General features: G+C 43.7%; 2 protein-coding genes across 5 annotated transcripts in view; one reads left to right on the forward strand and one right to left on the reverse strand.

Moving 5' to 3' along the window:
- The first annotated feature begins 70 nt into the window (after positions 1-70).
- Jkamp (JNK1/MAPK8 associated membrane protein) lies at positions 71-14,688 on the forward strand. Of its 4 annotated transcripts, none has more exons than XM_004624830.3 (7): positions 71-207; positions 1,598-1,721; positions 2,510-2,664; positions 4,674-4,880; positions 7,372-7,553; positions 12,121-12,197; positions 14,372-14,688. In XM_004624830.3, exons 3-7 carry the CDS (start codon positions 2,603-2,605, stop codon positions 14,588-14,590), a joined length of 747 nt encoding a protein of 248 aa, XP_004624887.1. In that variant the 5' UTR covers positions 71-207; positions 1,598-1,721; positions 2,510-2,602; the 3' UTR covers positions 14,591-14,688. The 4 variants fall into 4 exon arrangements, with proteins under 4 accessions (XP_004624887.1, XP_023558973.1, XP_023558975.1 ...); XM_023703205.1 differs by having other exon boundaries at positions 1,630-1,721; XM_023703207.1 differs by having other exon boundaries at positions 1,648-1,721.
- A 180-nt stretch (positions 14,689-14,868) lies between these two features.
- Positions 14,869-19,013, reverse strand: part of Ccdc175 (coiled-coil domain containing 175) — a 58,631-nt gene continuing 54,486 nt past the window's right edge. Inside the window, exons 19-20 of the mRNA XM_004624831.2 lie at positions 18,276-18,439; positions 14,869-15,298 (exon numbers count right to left, since the gene is read on the reverse strand). Of these exons, the coding sequence (XP_004624888.2) occupies positions 15,274-15,298; positions 18,276-18,439 (189 nt within the window). The 3' untranslated portion in view covers positions 14,869-15,273. The remainder of the gene's footprint in view (positions 15,299-18,275; positions 18,440-19,013) is intronic.

Below are 19,013 nucleotides of genomic sequence, written 5' to 3' on the forward strand. Positions count from 1 at the left end.
AGACCCGGAAGTAGGGCGGGGCTAGGACGCCTAGTTAGGAGGTGGGCGGGGCTTTGGCAGCCTAGCGGAGGACGGGGCGGGGCTTCGGAGCGGTCTCCGGGTTACCGAGAGGCGGAACCCGGAGGTGTTGTGGTCGGGGTGCCCCGGCGCTGCGGAGGTGTCTGTGGACCCAGAGCCCCCGCAGCGAGGCCCTCGGACGGCCAATGGGTGAGTGGTCGCCGTGGCCCGTTAGCAGGTAGCGACCTCCGGTGGCCGCGCAGGCCTGTCCCGGGCCGGGCTCCACGCCCCAGCTCCCGGCGGCGGGCTGTGGTAGGAAGGAGCCGGGTGGCTCTCCAGTCCGGGGTCCCTGCACTGCGCGAGGAGGGGACGTTTTCCTGTTGGTTGGCCGGGAAATGAGGCGCGCCGAGGCGGCGGAGCGCGGGCGGGCCCGGGCCGGCCCTAGGGAAGGAGGGCGGGGAGGCCGGCAGCGCCGCAGCCGTGTGGCCGGGCCGAGCTGTGCGCCCGACGCTCCTGCTGGCTTTCGGGCCTGGGACGCTGGGGAACTGCGTCTGCGCGCAAGTGAGCGTTCGTCTGCGGGGTTTGCTGCCAGTTCTGCCTCCTCGGGACTTCTGGAGCAGCCGATTGTCCTTGCTTAGAAAAGGAGGAAGGGCCTCTTAGACCTGGGAGGCTTGGCTGTTCATGAAGAAGTTGGGAAACGGTGGCTAGAGTGTGGCCATAAAGGCGTAAATTTCACGTCAGTTCACATTTGGGACATCGAGTTGGACTTTTTAGGAGGTCAGGACTGTTCTGTTTCCCTGAGGACCTTCAGTGGCCCCTGTATAGTGGAACGCGACAGTCAGTACATGCTTCTGAATGAACGAACGAATGAAATCAGATGTCACTGATGAAAACTCTTGCTCTAGTTTCTGTGAGTGGACAAGATTGAGGTTGGATTTTTTAAAGGCGAGGTGGGTTTTGGTTCTTGCTGACCTTTGCTTTTAATTTTGCCCAAGCTTGGAGATCAAGATTGATTCAAGGCAGTGGTTCGCTAATATTGGTCAGTGGCCCACTAACAGTCTTCACGAAATTTTCACCTGTCCTCAAATGATAAAAGTGAGAAAGATGTAGGAAGTCTTGTAGAGATGAACTTATTTTCTCTAACGGCCTGGACTTTATTCTGAGAATTTGTCCTTTTTGCATTCGTGTGGTTAAAAGGTGTTTTCTTATGAACAAGGTGGCAATAGTGTGTGTTGCTGATGCCCTGAATGGGCAAAACGAAAAGAGCTGACCCACCCTCAGCGCCTTAGCTTTTCAAAAATGGTTTTTGCATTGTATAGTCAAAGAGAATTACAAGTCTACTCCAATCAAGGGAAATGTATGCTCCCCTGGAGACATGCTGGGTTAGGTTTTGAGTTTTGGGAATCAAATGAGCCTTGCTGGGTGGGGCATTAATCACAGTATTAATAACAAGATTTGCTTGGAACAGTTTAAAAGAAGAGATTTTAAAATGTACGAGGACTTCTGTCTTAATACCTATCATTTTAGAGACTGAAACTATTGAGATATGTCTGGCAAGTGCTTCAGCTGTTATTGCATTATTTTTTTATAATCACAAAAGATGTTACTATACTGGCGTTTGTTTTTAAAAAGCTGTCGATATTCAACCAGCATGCCTTGGACTTTATTGTGGGAAGACCCTGTTATTTAAAAATGATTCAACGGAAATATATGGAGAATGTGGGGTAAGTGTGATGTTTGTATAATATTTTATTTGTAAAGTCTATTTGTTTTTGAGGTATTTTTACCTGTAGAATCTTTTTCTTAAGCTGTGTACAAAAAAGCATAGATAAAATGCTTATTTTTGTTAGAATATTGAAATATACTATCTTACATCTTTGATGGTCACAGTTAAGAACATTTTATAATTATTTTTAAATGACTTAGTGCAGGGACTTGTACAGTAAGTTAATGTTACAACTCCAAAGCATTTCTCTGCAGTTATTTTTTTTTCAAAATTTTATTGATAAACAGATAGCAATGAGACAGTTTCAAACCAAATCGGTAGTACAGCTTCAACAACAACACACTGCATATATTCTTCTTAGTGGTTAATTGCTGTACACGAACTGGACTTGAGATCCTATTTACAAACACCATTAGAACAAATCATTCTATTCATTAAGAGAATGTAACTATATATCTATCCTAATCACTTTGAATACACAGACACAAAATGGACAGTCATCTGTATACCCCTTTTTTTCTAAGTCTGCAATTATTTTTATATGATGTTACCAAGTAGGATTTTTACATGTTAGCTATTTTAGCAATTAAATTTAAAAAATCCTCTATGAAGATTTTACAGGTATAACCCATACAATGTAGGTATATATTTTACTTGTGCTTTGAGTTCTTTATATGTATAAAAAGCTTTCTATGTCTAAGGCTACATTTAAATGGTCCAACTACTATGGGATGTACTAACATTCTAAGATATGCGTGAATAAAAAACTGTGTCTCTGTACTGTAGGTCTGCCCAAGGGGGCAGAGGACAAATGCACAGAAGTACTGTCAACCTTGCACGGGATCTCCAGAGCTCTATGATTGGCTCTACCTTGGATTCATGGCGATGCTGCCTCTTGTTTTACATTGGTTCTTCATCGAATGGTACTCGGGGAAAAAGAGGTTAGCCCATTCTATGAATGGATATGAAAGCACCGATTTTGTAGTCATTACTAGTTATTTATTTTGGTGCTGGGGACCATGTGCATGCTGAGCACACACTCTTCCACTGATGGGATTAGCAAATTTGGGGGAAAAATAGGGCTGGGATCTAGTTCAGTGTAAAGGCCTGGTTTTAATCCCTAGTACTACCCAGAAAAGCTGTACCACATCTTACCAGTACAGCATGAGACATGTCAGCAGTAGCATCTTTGAGTTTTGAGGCAGGGTCCCGCTGTATAGGCTAAGCTGACCTTGATCTCACTGTATAGCACAGGCTGGCCTAAAACTTAGAATTCTCCTGCCATAGCCTGGAACAGTGCAATGGGGACAGTGAATCCAGGGACCTCATTGCATCCTTCTGTTTAGCTTCCAGTTCTCTGAAGTTGGGGTATAACTTACCAGTCAGGGGTGGTTGTATCATAAGCAATGTCACTGTTTATCAGAAACATTTCCACAGTCTGAACATTGTAAATAGCTTCTAGGCACTGGCAGAGATACCAGAAAATGTTTTCTTGAGGTACACGCAATAGGAAGAAATAGAACATCTTAGCAGAACAGCGAAGGTTTGTGTGAACACGGAAACATATAAGCGCTTCTAAATAAGCTTTATGTCCTGAAGCTCAGATTTTCACGTACAACTGAAATGCTTCATTAATGCTTTCCACTTATCATCTGATCACAGTCTTTAAAAAACTACATAGACCATGAGGGAGAGCCAGGCTTTTTTCCCCTTTGGTTTTTACTTTGGGAAAGAGTCTTGCTAAGTTGCCCAAGCTGGGTTTGAACTGGTGATCCTCCTGCCTCACTCTCCCAGAGTGCTGGGATTACAGGCAAGCATTACCGTAATGCCTGCCTTAGCATCAGGTTAAATGCGCATTATAATTACACTAAAAACACCAGCATCCCAGCGGCCTCTGCAAGGAAGCCAGGGGGCCCCAGTCAGCAGCCGCACTTCACCTGGCTGCCATCACCCAGCGCTGACCGCAGCCTGTGAAGTTAGCTGTGCCGCACACTGCGGCGCAGGTGAGCCGCGGAGTCCACCCCAGCTCTGCATCACGTGGCACAGAAACGCCTACCTTCTCCAGGCCATTCCAGCTGCAAGAATAGAAGTAATCAGTGGCTGGCGTTTCCGGTCCCTGGGTTCTGGGGTAGTTTGCTGCGCAGTGATGGGTGATAGAGCATTACTCATTTTAAACGAAAGAATCAAAACCATCTGCAAACTCAGCTTTGGAAATAACCAGGGACTTTAGTAAAGAGACTGGCTCTGAGGTAAATATAAAAAGTCTGTGTCTTGGGCTGGGGAGATAGCGTGGCGGTCTAAGTGCCTGCCTCGCAAGTGCAAGGACCCATGTTTGATCCTTGGTACCACATGTTGTGCTGGCCACCAGAACCAAGCATGGTGGCACAGACCTGTAATCCCAGGGCTGGGGAGGCTGAGACAGGAGGATCGCTAGTACGAGCTGCAGAGCGAGACCTGTACCAAATAAATAAATAAATGGATTATAAAAAGGTGTATTCCTATATTATAAAAAAATCTGTTATCTTTCTATATTACTTAAAAAATCTCTTACCTTCCTGTTAGAATTTATGTTGTATTTGACAAACTAATTTTATTTTTTTATTTTTATTTTTTTTTAAAGTTGATATTACACTTATGTGGAAGAACAAAGGCTAGGGATAACCATGATCACTGAGGAGTAGTAATATTATTTTGTCTCACAGATGGATAAATGGACCATCGGAACAAAATAGAGAAGCTAAAAACAGACTAGTTATGTGTGCAACTTTGTTCTGCAGAAGCTGCGTGGCAGATTAGGGCGGAGGAAAGACTGCCCGCTCAGTGCATTGCTGTGGCTGCGGCAGCGGCAGCTGCACTCTATCTAGGTGGCAAAGTCTGCAGCTTGCTGTTACCCGAAACCTATTCACCGTGCTCTGGTAATCTCGGTGGCTGCGCTTCTGCTTGCTTCCAGCTCCAGTGCGCTCTTCCAGCACATCACTGCGCTGTTTGAGTGCAGCGTGGCAGCCGTCATCACCCTGCTCGTGAGTGACCCTGTGGGCGTTCTCTACATCCGTTCCTGCCGCGTGCTGATGCTGTCAGACTGGTACACGATGCTGTACAACCCGAGTCCAGATTACATCACCACGGTGCACTGCACCCACGAGGCTGTCTACCCGCTGTAGGTGTCTGTTTACATACATTGGGTCACCTGTTGTTGGGCAGATGTGTCCGAGGCAAGGGTCGTTAATGGGAGGGCCATTCATGATGAGGCAGGAAGGTGTCGGGGAAGTCAGGATCCTGGCAAGCTGGTAGGGTATAGGGAGCCCTTCCAGTCTCTTCTTGGTCCAGGACATTTATAACCCCATGGATAAATTACTGCAATCCCATCAAGTTAATTCTGTGCAACTCATGGTGCAAATAAAGACGCTGAAGCATATTTGTAGTAACAGTGAGCCCAGGGGTCCTGAGTCCAGCCGTGATGATGGCGATCCAGAACAAAAGCCTCCACCTAACCTGAGTTTTATTCACTCCTGAAGAAAGGAGTGGAGTGAAGGAATGAGTGACTGAGAATGACAGGAAGTAGGTGAGTGCTATGAGCTGGGTTAGGCTGGAGGCCTGCATTCACCTCTGCAGCATGCAGAGAGGAGGAATGCAGAAAGAGTAACCTGCATAACAGAATGAGACAGTGTCTCATGTTTTTGGGTTGGCGCTTCAGCTCTGATGTGTAGACTCTCAAGCCCCAGGAAGTCACAACCTCCGTCTTGGAGGCTGATCCCAGCCCACAGCATGTAGCGTTGGCTCTTCAGTCTCATCCCAGCTCACACACAGGAGCAGTGGGTGGGGGCTCTGGGGAGGCATGCCTGCCGTCTTGAAGACCCGCATCAGCATCTAGCTAGACCAATATGCATTGCTTAAAGACAATTGAAGGGATAAGGAAAAGTCCTAGCCAGCTCTGGTCATATCAATGCGTGGAAATAGGGTCAGGCTCAGCCAAAGTGGAGACAGTTGCTCCTCTTTTAAGGAGAGTTGCCCAGGTGGTCCTCCATAGAAGATTTAGTGTGGCCTTGACAGGGTGAGTCTGCCCAGGTAGACGGTCCTTGAAACAGGATGTGTGTGCAGCATTGTGCCGCTGGGTCAGTTAATTCTGAGTTGCAGCTGACAGCTGGGTATGTAGTCAAGGCCGGCTGAGTCTGCCAGCCCAAAGTATAGTTTTAAAATCTCCCACTATGCCAGACCCCGCCCCCCGCCCCCACAGTAACCACTTGTAATTTTAAGTGTTATTGGTTTTTAAAACTGCAGTGATATGTAAGTACATATGATATATAAGTCAGTAGAATTTTAGTTTTGTTAATTCAGATACACACAAATAGCATTATAAAATCATGGAGTGGGGCCAGCCAGATAGTTCAGAGGACTAACGCACCTTCTTAGGCAGGTGCAGGGACAGGGTTCTATCCCTGGCCGGGTAGGGCTATGCCAGCCCCACCCCCAGGGCGTGCTGAGAAGGGACTGAAACTAGGCACGGCAGCACATGCTGTAATCCCAGCACTTGGAAGGCTGAAAACAGGAGGATCACTATGAGTCCAATCTGTGTAGTGAGACCCCGTAGACCATATACTAAATATATAAAAATGAAATAAAATAATCTTGGAGTAAAGAATCTAAACCAAGCAGCTGTGTCTGCTAAGAAAGTCAAGGGAATTTAGTTATGTAAGAGACCCCCAAGGTTGGTGTATGCTGATCAAGCTAATTAGGTACTGTACGACCTTCCCAGTGACACTTAAAATGCTGTCCTCCTGCTTTCTTTTGTCCTGTTGTTTTGCTGTTAAGTTTAATTTGAAGGTACAGGAGGACAAGTAATCTACTAAAGAAAATAACCCTAATGAATGAGGGATGGGACGCCAGAGGCACGTATCTACGAGCTTCCTTGATTTGCTTTAATATTTCCTCATCACTAATTTTTTCTCATGGAAATATGTAAAATTCAGGTATCTAAATTATTATTTAAAATATTTAAGTCTTTTTTATTTCCACTGAACTTTTAATATCTCTTGGTTGACCCATACAATCATCTCTGTAAATAAGATTGGGGTCAGGAGATAGCTCAGTAGAATAAGCACTTGCCTGGCAAGCACAAAAGGCCTGAATTTAATCCCTGGTTCCACCAAAAAAAATAACAACAACAAAAAAAAGGTGCCTTGTGATGTTCATGCTTGCATGCGTTGTGTGCCATGTACCTGCTTTTTCATGGCTGCGTGTTGGTCTGTCATGAATATACTGTGAAATGCCTAGTTTCTGATCGTTGAGTATTTAGTGTTTTACTGTATTTTAAGTGATTCAATGAAAATATTTGTACATAAAGTTGTTTGCATATCTCTGATTATTTCCCTGTAAATTTGTACACGTAAATTTCTACAAACACCCGATAGGTCAAAGGGCATAGGCGCTTCTAGCTCTTGTGATGCATATTTCCAAGCAGCCCGAAAAGAGACCAATGTGCATTTGCCAGCAGTGAGGGGCACTGCTCGGCCAGCCTTCCGCTTCTGTGACCATTGCTGAGAGGACCTAAGACGCTGCTGAAACCGTCTTTAGGGTCTTTGATTCAAAAATAGCAAGGATAAGCAAGCTGTTGTGCGCATGGTTTAGCGTGTGATCTCTTTGTTTTACAGGTACACCATCGTGTTTATTTATTACGCATTCTGCCTGGTGTTAATGATGCTGCTCCGCCCCCTTCTCGTGAAGAAGATCGCGTGTGGGTTAGGGAAGTCGGACCGATTTAAAAGTATTTATGCTGCGCTGTATTTCTTCCCGATATTAACTGTGCTTCAGGCCGTCGGTGGAGGCCTTCTATGTGAGTTTGACAAAAGAAGTCAGTTTTTTTGTTATTCTGTGCAGTATTGTGTCTGAACTTTGTTTTGCAAATTTTTCTTCACAGTCTTTCTTTAGTCCTTGAAAATAAGCTTTAGTATATATTTTTGCTAAAGCATATGAGTCTGTATGCTATAGAATGGAAAAGATATTGTGGGCAGCTAATCAAAACTGATTTGCTGAGAAAATGCCTTATATTTAAAACTTATAACCAAATTGGAAAATTTTTAAAATCTTAGACAACAAAAGGTAAACTTCTTTACTTGTGATGGATGGACATTAGTCTCGATACACGCTGCTGTTAAACTGGAGTCTCTTAGATCTCCCCGCCCCCAGTCCTTGGGAAGGAACCCGGGGCTTTTGTGCTGAGCTCCATCCCAGCCCTGTTGTGCATTTACACCTACATGACTCAGCTAAGTTGCTGAGTTGCCTAGGCTGTGGCCAAACTTCAGGCCCTCCTGCCTCAGCCTCCCAGAGCGCTAAGGTCACACGCCTGCGCCACCATGCCTGCTTAAGTCATAGATTTCTGAGGTCCTTTTTGAAAAGCTTTTGCATGGAGCAAAATAGTGTCATTTTAGTCTTTATTAAATTAAATTTATTCCATCCATTCATTTATTCAGCAACCTTTTAGAATGAACTGGGGCTCCAAAGACGGAGAATAAGTCCCTGCAAGGGCTCACATACCGCTTGGAAACAGAGTAGGGAGGCTCAGTATAGCTGAGGGGACACTTTTGAGCACGTGCTATGAACAGGCCAAGGCTGGCACTGTCCTTCAGAAGACTGCAGAGGGCCACCCGTGAGGCTTCGAGGCAGGTCTGGGCGTTAGGATGCACATAATGTGCCTGGGCAGCATTTGGTTCAAGGTAAGGGCTGCGTTCAAGGGCAAAGGAAGAGAGACTTGGAGGCTAGCCAGGGGCCGGTTTTCCTTTGTACTCAGGCTCACAGAGGACTGTACTATTGGCTGCGTGGCATTTGATAATGTATATTCCCCGTAACTGCGGCCATTCCCTGTTAGGTTGGGGCCCTTCAGTCATTCTCCAGCCTGACTGCCGCAGTACGCACTGGAGGGTGTTCTTCTTGCTCTACGAGATAGGGAAGGACTAGCAAAATAATATAGGCGGGAGAGTGATATGATCAGATAGTTTGTGCTTTAGGAAGAAAATGGCCCAGTGGAAAGTGGATAACGAGAGAAAGCAAGCTTGGGGGATCAGTTAAGAGATAATTGCAGCAAGCCCCATCTGATCTAAGGCAGAGAGAGACGTGGGGTGAGAAGCTGTTTCAAAGATAGGGTTAACTACAGTAAGTAGTGAATTAAATATAGGGGTTCAGGAAATGGAATAGGAATACGCTAGAGTAGCTTTCTGGCTTAGTAAACTGGTAGATGGGTTATCAAGGAATTTTAGAGGAAGCCCATAGCTTGGGAGAAGTGAATCCAGTTTCTAGTACTCAATGATTATCCCAAAGGTCACACCTTGCGATTTGGCTGGAGCTTGGGGAGCTGTTGAGGTCAGACGCTTGAAACTGGCAGCCCCAGCTTCTTCTGCCTAGGTTGCTGGTGCTCTTGTGTCAGAGCTCTGGGCTCTGAAGCGAGGATAGGAGGAGCTGTGCCAGGCAGGGGCCCCGGGAGATGGCTCCCTGCCCTGCATGTGCCTTTTACCACCCTGAGTGGTGTCAGGTCGCTGAGTAGTCCAGCCTACACTCAGGACAGTCACAGGGAGGACCGAGGAGCTGGTGCACATTGCGTGAAGCAGCAGCCCCTGCAGCCTCTGAGATGAGCCACAGGGGGCTCTTCGCTCGTGACTGTCATGTCTGGTGTTAGGGGTAGAGCACGTGTGAGCAGAGAGGAGCGGCAGGAGGCTTCCGGCTGCCTACAGGCCGAGGGCAGTGGTGGCGAGCCTTTCAGGATTGCAGGGCTCCAAGCAGCCCACCACAGCCTGTGCTCCCTAGGTTTGCCACCGCTGCACTGGTGGCTTGAGGATCCAGGGAGAGGGCACTGCGAGCAAGTAGGAGGTTGACAGTGACAGGAGGCGGCAGCCGTCTCCCGGGGCCCTGCCTGGCACAGCTCCTCCCGTCCTCGCCCAGAGCTCTGACACAAGAGCACCAGCAGCCTAGGCAGAAGAAGCTGGGGCTGCCAGTTTCAAGCGTCCGACCTCAACAGCTCCCCAAGCTCCAGCCGAATCCCCACACAGGACCTTTTGGACAGTCAGTGTGTGCTTCACTTCTCCCAAGCTACTAGCTTCCTCTAAAATTCATTGTGAACTCATCTACTTGCAAGTTCTCACTGCCAGTAAGCAATCCACATCTGACCCACTGGGGGAGCCAGTGCGGAGGCACCCCAAGTCCTTCCGCAGAGCAAGTGCGCCAGTTCTCGGACTGCACGAACTAGAGTTCAAGGCCACTCCAAACCCTGCCTGGGCCCAGTTCTCCCCACCTATCTGTGGGCCCCATTAGAAGTCATTTATCTGTCGGTCTGTCTCTCTAATAATCAAGTCTGTCTGTCTGCCCATCTATCTGTCCTAAAATTGGGGATTGAATCTAGGGCAAACCTTTTTTATTTTAAGACAGTGTCTTGCTAAGTTGCCTAGGCAGGACTTCAATTTAGGATCCTCCTTAAAGCTTTAAGTTTACATCAATAGCAATATTGTTTAGCCTCTTATAAGTTAATGGGTAACTTTTTTTATGAATTTAGGGTAGGTTCTCTATAGCGTATACAGGGTCTCACTATATAGATCAGACTCGTAGTGATCCTCCTGTTTTTAGCCTTCCAAGGGCTGGGATTACAGGCATGCGCCACCACACCCAGTCTCAATTGCAGTCTTGGGGCGCATCCAGGGGCAGGGCTGGCACGGCAGGCCAGGGATTGAATCCCCAGCCCCTGCATGTGCCTAAGAAGGTGCTTTAATCCACTGAGCTATCTAGCTGGCCCTAATAGGTTACTTTTAAGTAGCTGATTGAGGATGCAGTTACTGTATATGAAAGAAAAACTTATAATGTCAAAGTAGTTATTCATTAGTGAATGGAAATTAGTTTTTATTGATAACTTAGCATTTCTAGGTGCTGCACATTTGAAATTGTTCCAAATAAGTTCTGCAGTGGTGAGTGATTAATAGTTTTATAAACTAACATTGTTTTCTAGTGACTGCATAAGAATAATTCAGTGTGTTTTCTGGATTTGTCTATTTTCATGTCCTATATATTTAAAATATTTAGGGGCCTGGGAGATAGCTCAGTGGACTTGAGTTCAATTCCCGGTACTGCAAAAATAAAATAATAAATAAATTTAAAATATTTTAAGATGATGGTAGTGTTTTGTAGGAAAAATAAATTTTCCTTAGTGTACTATGACTACCTTATTTGAAGTACAGATTTCTAGAATTTTGATAGTAGGGATAATAAAAGATCTGTTTGTTTACACTGTAGAAATGGTCCCTGAAGGGCTGGCCAGATAGCTCAGTGGATTAAAGAGCCTGCTTAGGTAGACACAGGGGCCGTGGGTTTCACACCCAGCCTGCCATACCGGCCCCATCCCCGGTATGCACTGAGACGGAATTGAGATTGGGCATGTTGGCACATGCCTGTAGCCTGTAATCCCAGCACTTGGGAGGCTGAAAAACAGGAGGATCACTATAAGTCAACTCTGTGTAGTGGGACCTGTACTAAATACATTAAAAAAAGAAAAAAGAAATGGTCTCTGAAAGTGTGGCCTTTTCCCTGAGGTTTATTGATGAATGAATCTTTTCTAAAGATTAATTAAAGCTGAATTATTCTTATAGATAGACTTTTTCAACCGTTCCCCTCCTGGACTGTAAAATACAAAATATTTGAGTAATTATTTTCTTAATTCTTGCAAGTTTCATTCATTGGTAACATCACGTTAGATGCACAGGAGAGAAGTTAATACCTTTTTTGTTCATTGGATGCCTTAGACAGCAGTCTTCAAAGTGGGACCAAGCATGGATTGCACATTTTTTAAGTGGTTGGAAAAATAAAAAAGGCTTCTATTCATTAATATGTTAAAATTATATGAAAGGCTGGAGAGATAGCTCAGTAGAATAAGCGCTTGCCTGGCAAATGCAAGATTCTGAGTTCAATCCCCGGTACTGCAAAAAAAAAAAAAAAAATTCAGGGGGCCAGGGAGATAGCTCAGTGGAATAAGTGCTTGCCTGGCAAGTGCAAGGTCCCAAGTTCAATCTCTGGTACCACCAAAAAAAAAAACACGATTATATGAAATTAAAATCTTGCTATTTATGAAGTTTTATTAGAACAAAGACAAGCCCATATACTTTTATATTTTTCTGTTGTTGTTTTCACAATAAAACTATAGCTGGATAATGAAAATAGAGCTTACAAAGACTACGAGGCCAAAAGAATCTGCTCTGTGGCCCTTCGCAGAAGTTGCTGACCCGGTCTCAGGCTTTTAGGACCCATGTCTCAAGGAACTGGTTGAAAAAGGACTGAGCCTTAGGGAAAATTATGCGTTTGCGTTTATTTGCTGGCTTATTTGGAAAGTGTGTTTAATTTCTGTGGTAATAAGAGCATTTGTCTTTCAGATTACGCCTTCCCGTATATTATATTAGTGTTATCCCTGGTTACTCTGGCTGTATACATGTCAGCTTCAGAGATAGAGGTAGGAAATCTGTTTTCCTTTGTTAAAACTTTTTTAAGAATAAACTTGAATAGCACAAATGATAAGATGAAGTATAAATTGTTTTAGTAATTTTTGGCTAACTGATGTCGTTTGGTAGCTTTGAGCTTGTTATGTAAGTTTTATAGAAGCGTGTGTATATTGCACTGTGTATTTCCTGGGGTTGTCAGTGAAATAACAGAAACATTACTTCACCTAATTTACCCACATAGCAAACATACAGTTGTTGAAATACTGAAACAGATTAACCCTATTTCGAAAGACATAGCTGACTTTAAACTTTTTTATACTAGTGTGCTCAATCTTCCATTTCCATCTCTATTTTATCCTCAATTTTATCTTGATTATAGACTTATTTTTGCCCTCTAACCTCTAATATTTGAATAACTAGGAGAGCACACTAATAATAATAATAATAATAATAATAATAATAATAGCCACTTTGGCTCTCCTTCTGTTCCTCCTCATGATGCCCTTTTGGTGCCTCCTGACTTTAGGGTTTCAGAGGAAGGCCATGGGCATAAGGAGCTCTGCTTTTTGTTGTTTGACAGTTTATATATGTATTTAATTTCAGTATTTTTTGTCAAAAATGTCTTACGATTCATTTGTAGGTCAGTGAGGTAGAATAGACCCCCCTATGTCTTATTTATATTTTTATATGTTCTATTTTTAGGAACTAAGCTATCATGAATCAAAAAATATTAACAATAAATGAGAAATAATGCTGTATTTGACTGTAGGGAAAATATTCATTAAGCTTTTAATCAAAATGAGTATTTTTGCATATATTTGTTTACATGTAATCTTCTGAAATTATCTTTCTAAAATAATAACATATAATTTCTGTTTGTTTTAATACCATTTGAATGATAGCTATTAAATACATTAATGTATCTTACTTCAGAATTCAAATTTGAGACTAAACCTTGGAGGAATAAAAATCGGAGACCTTAGGCTCTTCCAGAGTGTGTTGATCTAAGGCCTTTGATCTCTGTTTTAAATTGCTCGCCACAGTTAGATATGTGCCTTCTCAAAAGTAATTGTTAACTTTTTATAAAGATCAACCAGAAAAAATACGGGAACTATAAATGGTTGCTGTTTTCTAATATATTAATGAGAAAGAGAACAAGCGATGTGGCGGATGACACCTAGAGTCACAGTGACTTTTAGATAGAATAAAGTAGAACAACCAGGACATTCTTATGCTCTTTAGTGGTTTCTACTTAGGAACGAGCCTCATTTCTTTTCCTTTTCTTTCTTTTTTTTTTTTCCTTCTGTACCGGAGATTGAACTCGGGCCCCTGTGCTTGCCAGGCAGGCACTTACCCTACTGAGCTGTCTGCCCTGCCCCTCCTCACTTCTTTTTAGTAATCCTTAACTAGCATGTAAAGAAGACAGGAAGTTAGTTCTGACACTTATCAACTCTGGAGAAGGATTTGGGTATTTGCGTAAGATGAGGCATCTGATTTTTTGTTGCCCACAATTCCGTGTGTGTTCCTCAGTGAGCCGGAGACCCCATTCTCCGCACCTGTGAGCTTTCCTCTGCAAACCGTTCGCCACTCTTCAGCTAGCCCTCTGCCAGGAATCGGAAATCGGCCTCTGAATCCGTGCAAGGCTGTCCAGGTGTAGGTGGGCCAGCCGGAGAGAGCTGGCGACTTAGCTATCGCCCATCCCGAGCACGTTCACTGGCAGTTAGGTGTTGCTTTATGTTAACTTGGTCTTCCCAATTTCTGCGTATTATAGAGTTTGTATTAAAGATTAAAAGAAAAGCAGAGTATCCACGTGGTTAGTTCCACTTTCTTGTAGTTATTCAGCAGCAGACTCAGAGTGGGAGGGTAAGAGGCTGGCTTTGTGAGCCCGCTCTGTCCCACCTGGAGACTCCGAGCCACGAGGGGTCAGGGCAGGAGGGGCCCCGGTGTGGAATTCCTCCTGGAGAGGCAGTTCTTGTCACGGTGCTGCTCTTCAGTGCTTTATGACGGTAGCAAGCCTGCCTTTCCTGTCTCTAAAGTGCGGTGGCTGGACTGGGTCGTCCTTAAGTCCCTTGTGGTTCAAATAGTTTATAACTCCAAAGCATGATGAATATGGAAGTACATTATCTAACAGATTCAGCCTGCTAATCTGTATTTCTCTTTTATTTCTTTTTATAAAATTACACAGAACTGCTACGATCTCCTGGTCAGGAAGAAAAGACTTATTGTTCTCTTCAGCCACTGGCTGCTTCACGCCTATGGAATAATCTCCATTTCCAGAGTGGATAAGCTTGAGCAGGATTTGCCCCTTTTGGCTTTGGTGCCTACACCCGCTCTTTTTTACTTATTTACTGCAAAATTTACTGAACCTTCACGGATACTCTCAGAAGGAGCCAATGGACATTGAGCATGAAATGCCAACAAACCTAAGACATGTTCTTAATCAAAAAGTAAAGAAATTAAAAAATATATATTAGGACTCTTCTGTCGTACACGGCAACAAGATTATCCGTGTAGCTTGATGTTTGTGTTTGATTTGTGACTCAGCAGATGAATGATTAGACTTGGGAAAGAGAAAGTGTCGCGGTGCTGTCAGCATATTAGTACCGTCGCACACAGCCTGCGAAGACATGTCAACCTCTCTTAGAAGCCACTTGTGTTTCCGTGTGCCTCGCACTGGTTTTCATTTCATTATGGAAAATTTCACTGTCTACTGTCTGAAGTCTGTAGTGCTGGCGTGTTGTGCAGTTTGTTGTGGTGAATTTGCTTTGCTCCTGTATGGAATTAGGGATATACTTGCTGAGTCTGGTAACAAACATGGAAATAAAGTATTTTCATTTTTTCTATTTATTTTCACCAACACAGTATTTTGATAATATTGCAAAAATAAAGTATAATTTATCAGTTTTCTGTTTCTAGATAGTTTGTTGGAAGACATGTCCAGATTCTTGTTCCTGTAAAGAGAACAACAAAAAAGAGCGTAACTACAGAAAACTCAAGTGTTCTGACTTTTAATTGGTTTTTACCCTATTAAATATAGAAGTCATTTAAAATGTTAAGTACTACAGTTAGTCTTTTTCTCAAATAAATTCATATACTCATATGTTTTCTTTTTCTTATACCATTTTTTGGGGAGAAATATATGCTGTATTTCCTTAATCCCAAGACCCCTTGTGCTGTGTAGGACTGAGGTGCATCCTGTGACTGATGGTTTTCCTGTGTGTAGTTTTTGATATGTACACTGTGATGTTCATTGTCTGAAGACTTCAAGGGACTTCTGGGTGCAGCCTTGGAAGTAAAATAAAATATGGATTGAGCACTTACCCTAATCTGACTGCGTTTATCTTCTGTACCATAGAGAACGCTATTTCTCTCTCTCTCTCTCTCTCTCTCTCTCTCTCTCTCTCTCTCTCTCTCTCTCTCACTGCTTGATAGGGTTGGACCGATTTAAAACTCACATGTTGAAGACCTCAAAATATAAAAATAAGTGCACTCACTTTTTCCTTCGTTTTATTTATGCCTCTTGAAGTCACAGCAATTGTATCTTTGAGTTATTTTGTTAGTTTTTATAAATGCATTTTTCTTTTTTAAGAAATAGACTCTTCTTTGCATGCTTGCTTTTTTTCTTTCCTGTAGGAATAAAAACAAAAGTTACATGCTGTTTGTGTCCCACAGGCTTCGTGGCTGCTAGCACCCAGTAGTATTCCGAGTCGCCTGCAGAATCTTCCACTGGATAATTTGTCGAGCACATGCGAGCTGCCACAGATCTATCACACTGCATCTTTTAGTTCCACATATTTGAAGTCATTTTCTTGTATCCTATTCTAGCAGAAAAATATGTATGCAAAAGAAAAATAATTTTACAGGCCCTCAAATCAAGCAATTTTAAGTATCCTCTACTTGCACTTTGATTTGATTTCATAAAAACAAGCAGCATTCTTAGCCACTGGGGTTGCTAATATTAATAAATAACATTGCTATTTAGTAAAGCACGTGGTCATTAAGAACATAAAACAACCTTGTCCTAGCTCAGCTTTGTTAGGTTGTGACACGAGAGCTTACAGGACGCTGGACGCGTGTGTCTGTGCCACTCTTACACAAGAGACGAGAGATGTCTCTGCATTCCGGACGTGCAGGGAGACTTGGCTCTTTACCCTCCCCGAGCCACTCGTTAGCTCCACTTATTCTGACTTCCTCGTGTGGCTCTCGCAGGCTGTGCCCGTTAAGCCTCGGGGCAGGTCTGCTGTCACCTGGCCAAGTGCAGGCTGAGGCGTGCTGCTATGCTAATGGCTGCTGCTGTGATCTAAGGAGAGGGCTGCCTCTGCAGGGCAGCGATGACATTGTCCCAGAGGACAGGAAGAGAAGTAAGGCTTCTCCAGAAGAGCACTGTGTGAGAGCAAATCGAGAATTTCAAAAACAGGAACACCGCTGGCTCAGAGGGGGTCAGGTGATTCAAGACCCCAACTTTACTGTGACCTCCCCAGGAGGTGGGTAGACTTCAGAGCTCTGATTGCTACTTCGGGTCTGATGTTTATAACTCTTACTGGCATTTTACAGTAAGAGACAGTGGAGCTTGGAGACGAGGCTGGGACTGAGTCACCTTGCTCTAAAGCCCACATGGAGCAGGTCCTCAGCAGCAGAGCAGCAGCAGCAGGTGAAGGTATGGGAAGCCAGGAATTTCACTCAGCTCTTAGCTGTTTCCATTTCTAGTCCTCCAACGATCTCTCCAGATTCCTTCACCGGGTTGTTCTTCCGTGCTTTCTAGGCCCGGCATCCAGCATACTTAGGATTTTATATGCCTTTCTGTGATGCTGCTTCTGCCGCTACTGTAGGTGTGGGCGAGCTGAGCCTGGGGTAATTCTGCTGCGGTGTAACCTCAGTAGTTGCTACAGAGAACTCATGGCTGGTGAAGCCAGAAATATGGTCTACCCCTCACAGAAAGAATTAGCCAAGCCTTGTGCTCTGTGGGTTCTGTTTGGGCAGGACCGTATCTGTTTCTTTCTGTAGTGCCTCAAGTGTCTGGCATGCTTCTTGCCACAGACGAGGCATTCAAAAATGTGAGTTAGGTACAACTAAGTATTAGCACCTAAGGTGGAACCTAAACGAGACGCTTCAGGTACTTGTGTGCCCGGTTATCAACATTTCAGTAGCTACATACAGCATGAAGTTGGAGTTGTGTCAGTCAATGAATCATCTTTTGATGGAGACTATTTTCAGGAAGCAAATATTGTGTATTTTTTCATAAAATTAAGTCATTTCATTCTCTGAAAATTTTCTTTTCCTGGATGGATCACTGTACACACAGCGTGTGCTCATCCTTCTGTGGCCTGCCACAAAGAGGTCAGCCTCTGCTCCACTGGGTTTCAGCCTACGTAGTCCTTGGGCTTTAGCATGTCCCAGCAGAGCTTGTGTCTTGGTGTGACCACAAACTCATCCACTAAACTCTACTTCAGAGGTTGACACATGTTTTTCTATAAAGGGTCAGAGTTTAGAATAGTGTCTAATAGGAAACTCTATTGCAGTAATTAATGACAAAGTTGACCTGTCTCTGGAGAGGTCATGTGCTTGCTTAGGAGACAAGCATGTTGGACAGGATGTCTCATCTGGAAAGCTGTTTTTAGCGCTAACTTGATAGAAAAAGAAAAAAGAATAACATTATACTCAGATTTGTTCTGTTTAAGAAGACCAGGATATGTGTAGAGTTCAGTAAAGAACTCTGAAAAAAAATTTTTTTTTGAGACAGGCTCACCTGAAACTCATGGTGATCCTCCGGCTCAACCTCCCAAGGGCTGAGAGTGCAGGCATGTGCCACCATGCATGGTTCTAAAATATGTTCTTAAAGAGATTTTTTTTTAAAATCACACAAAGCTAAGATTCACTTATCTAGAAAAATGCCTTAGGAGGGAAGGCGAATGGACAGATACTTTTTGGACTCCACTATTGAACCCACTAGTGAATGTCAACATTGAGTTGAATGCTTGTGACATTACTGGGGTTGAGTTTCTTGGGACTTCTTATTCTGTCCTGTGGATGTCACCAGCTATATAGCAAAATAGCAGGAAGGCGTACATTACCAAACACTGAGGTGGTACTTACGAAGATCTGCTGGGGATTCCTGTTTTGCAAGACTGTGTAGGTCCTCGAGATTCCCATGCAGCCAAATGCTGATGCACTCAATTTTTTCATCCCTCTTGCACAGCTTGTCTATTAGATCTCTTATTTCATGCAAGGTATTCTTACCACTGTGCACCAAGTCCTTAAGGAAATGACATGCATGGTATGTGAATAGAAATTGTTGCAGACGCACTCTTTCTAACTGGGTTATATCTAAAAACTAGACAGGCAAAGTTGGGTTTAGTTAAGTGAATGTTTTGCGTGTACAGCCCTTTGACAAAATTCTGTAAGAGCCTAGAAACGTGGATCATCAAAGGAATTGACTTAACTGAAGGACCCCCGAGCTGGGGTTTGTACGTAGGCACAATGGTGATAGCAGGGGCATAAAAAGCCAGTTCACTCTCAGTTCAGAGCAGTACAGAGCTACGGGGAGATAATGCCTCTGAGAAGGAACTTTGTAGTCAGAGAGGATGTCAGTTTTAAATCCTCAGATGTATTATTATTTGGTCTTGAGAGAGTTAAACTCCAAGCTTCCATAGCTTCATCTCAAAAGAAATTTACTAATACTCTCCTTGTCATAACGATTAAACATGGCTTTTATGTAAACTTTCCATATATATGTAATCTTTTAGTATTTAGGCAGATCCTGGGTTCAAATCCCAGCCTATCTGACTCTAAAGTGGGGAGTGAGATGGTCCATGGCTATCTTTGCCCTA

This window comes from Octodon degus, unplaced genomic scaffold (genome assembly GCF_000260255.1).
Source record: "Octodon degus isolate 3935 unplaced genomic scaffold, OctDeg1.0 scaffold00007, whole genome shotgun sequence".
Lineage (NCBI taxonomy): Eukaryota > Metazoa > Chordata > Mammalia > Rodentia > Octodontidae > Octodon > Octodon degus.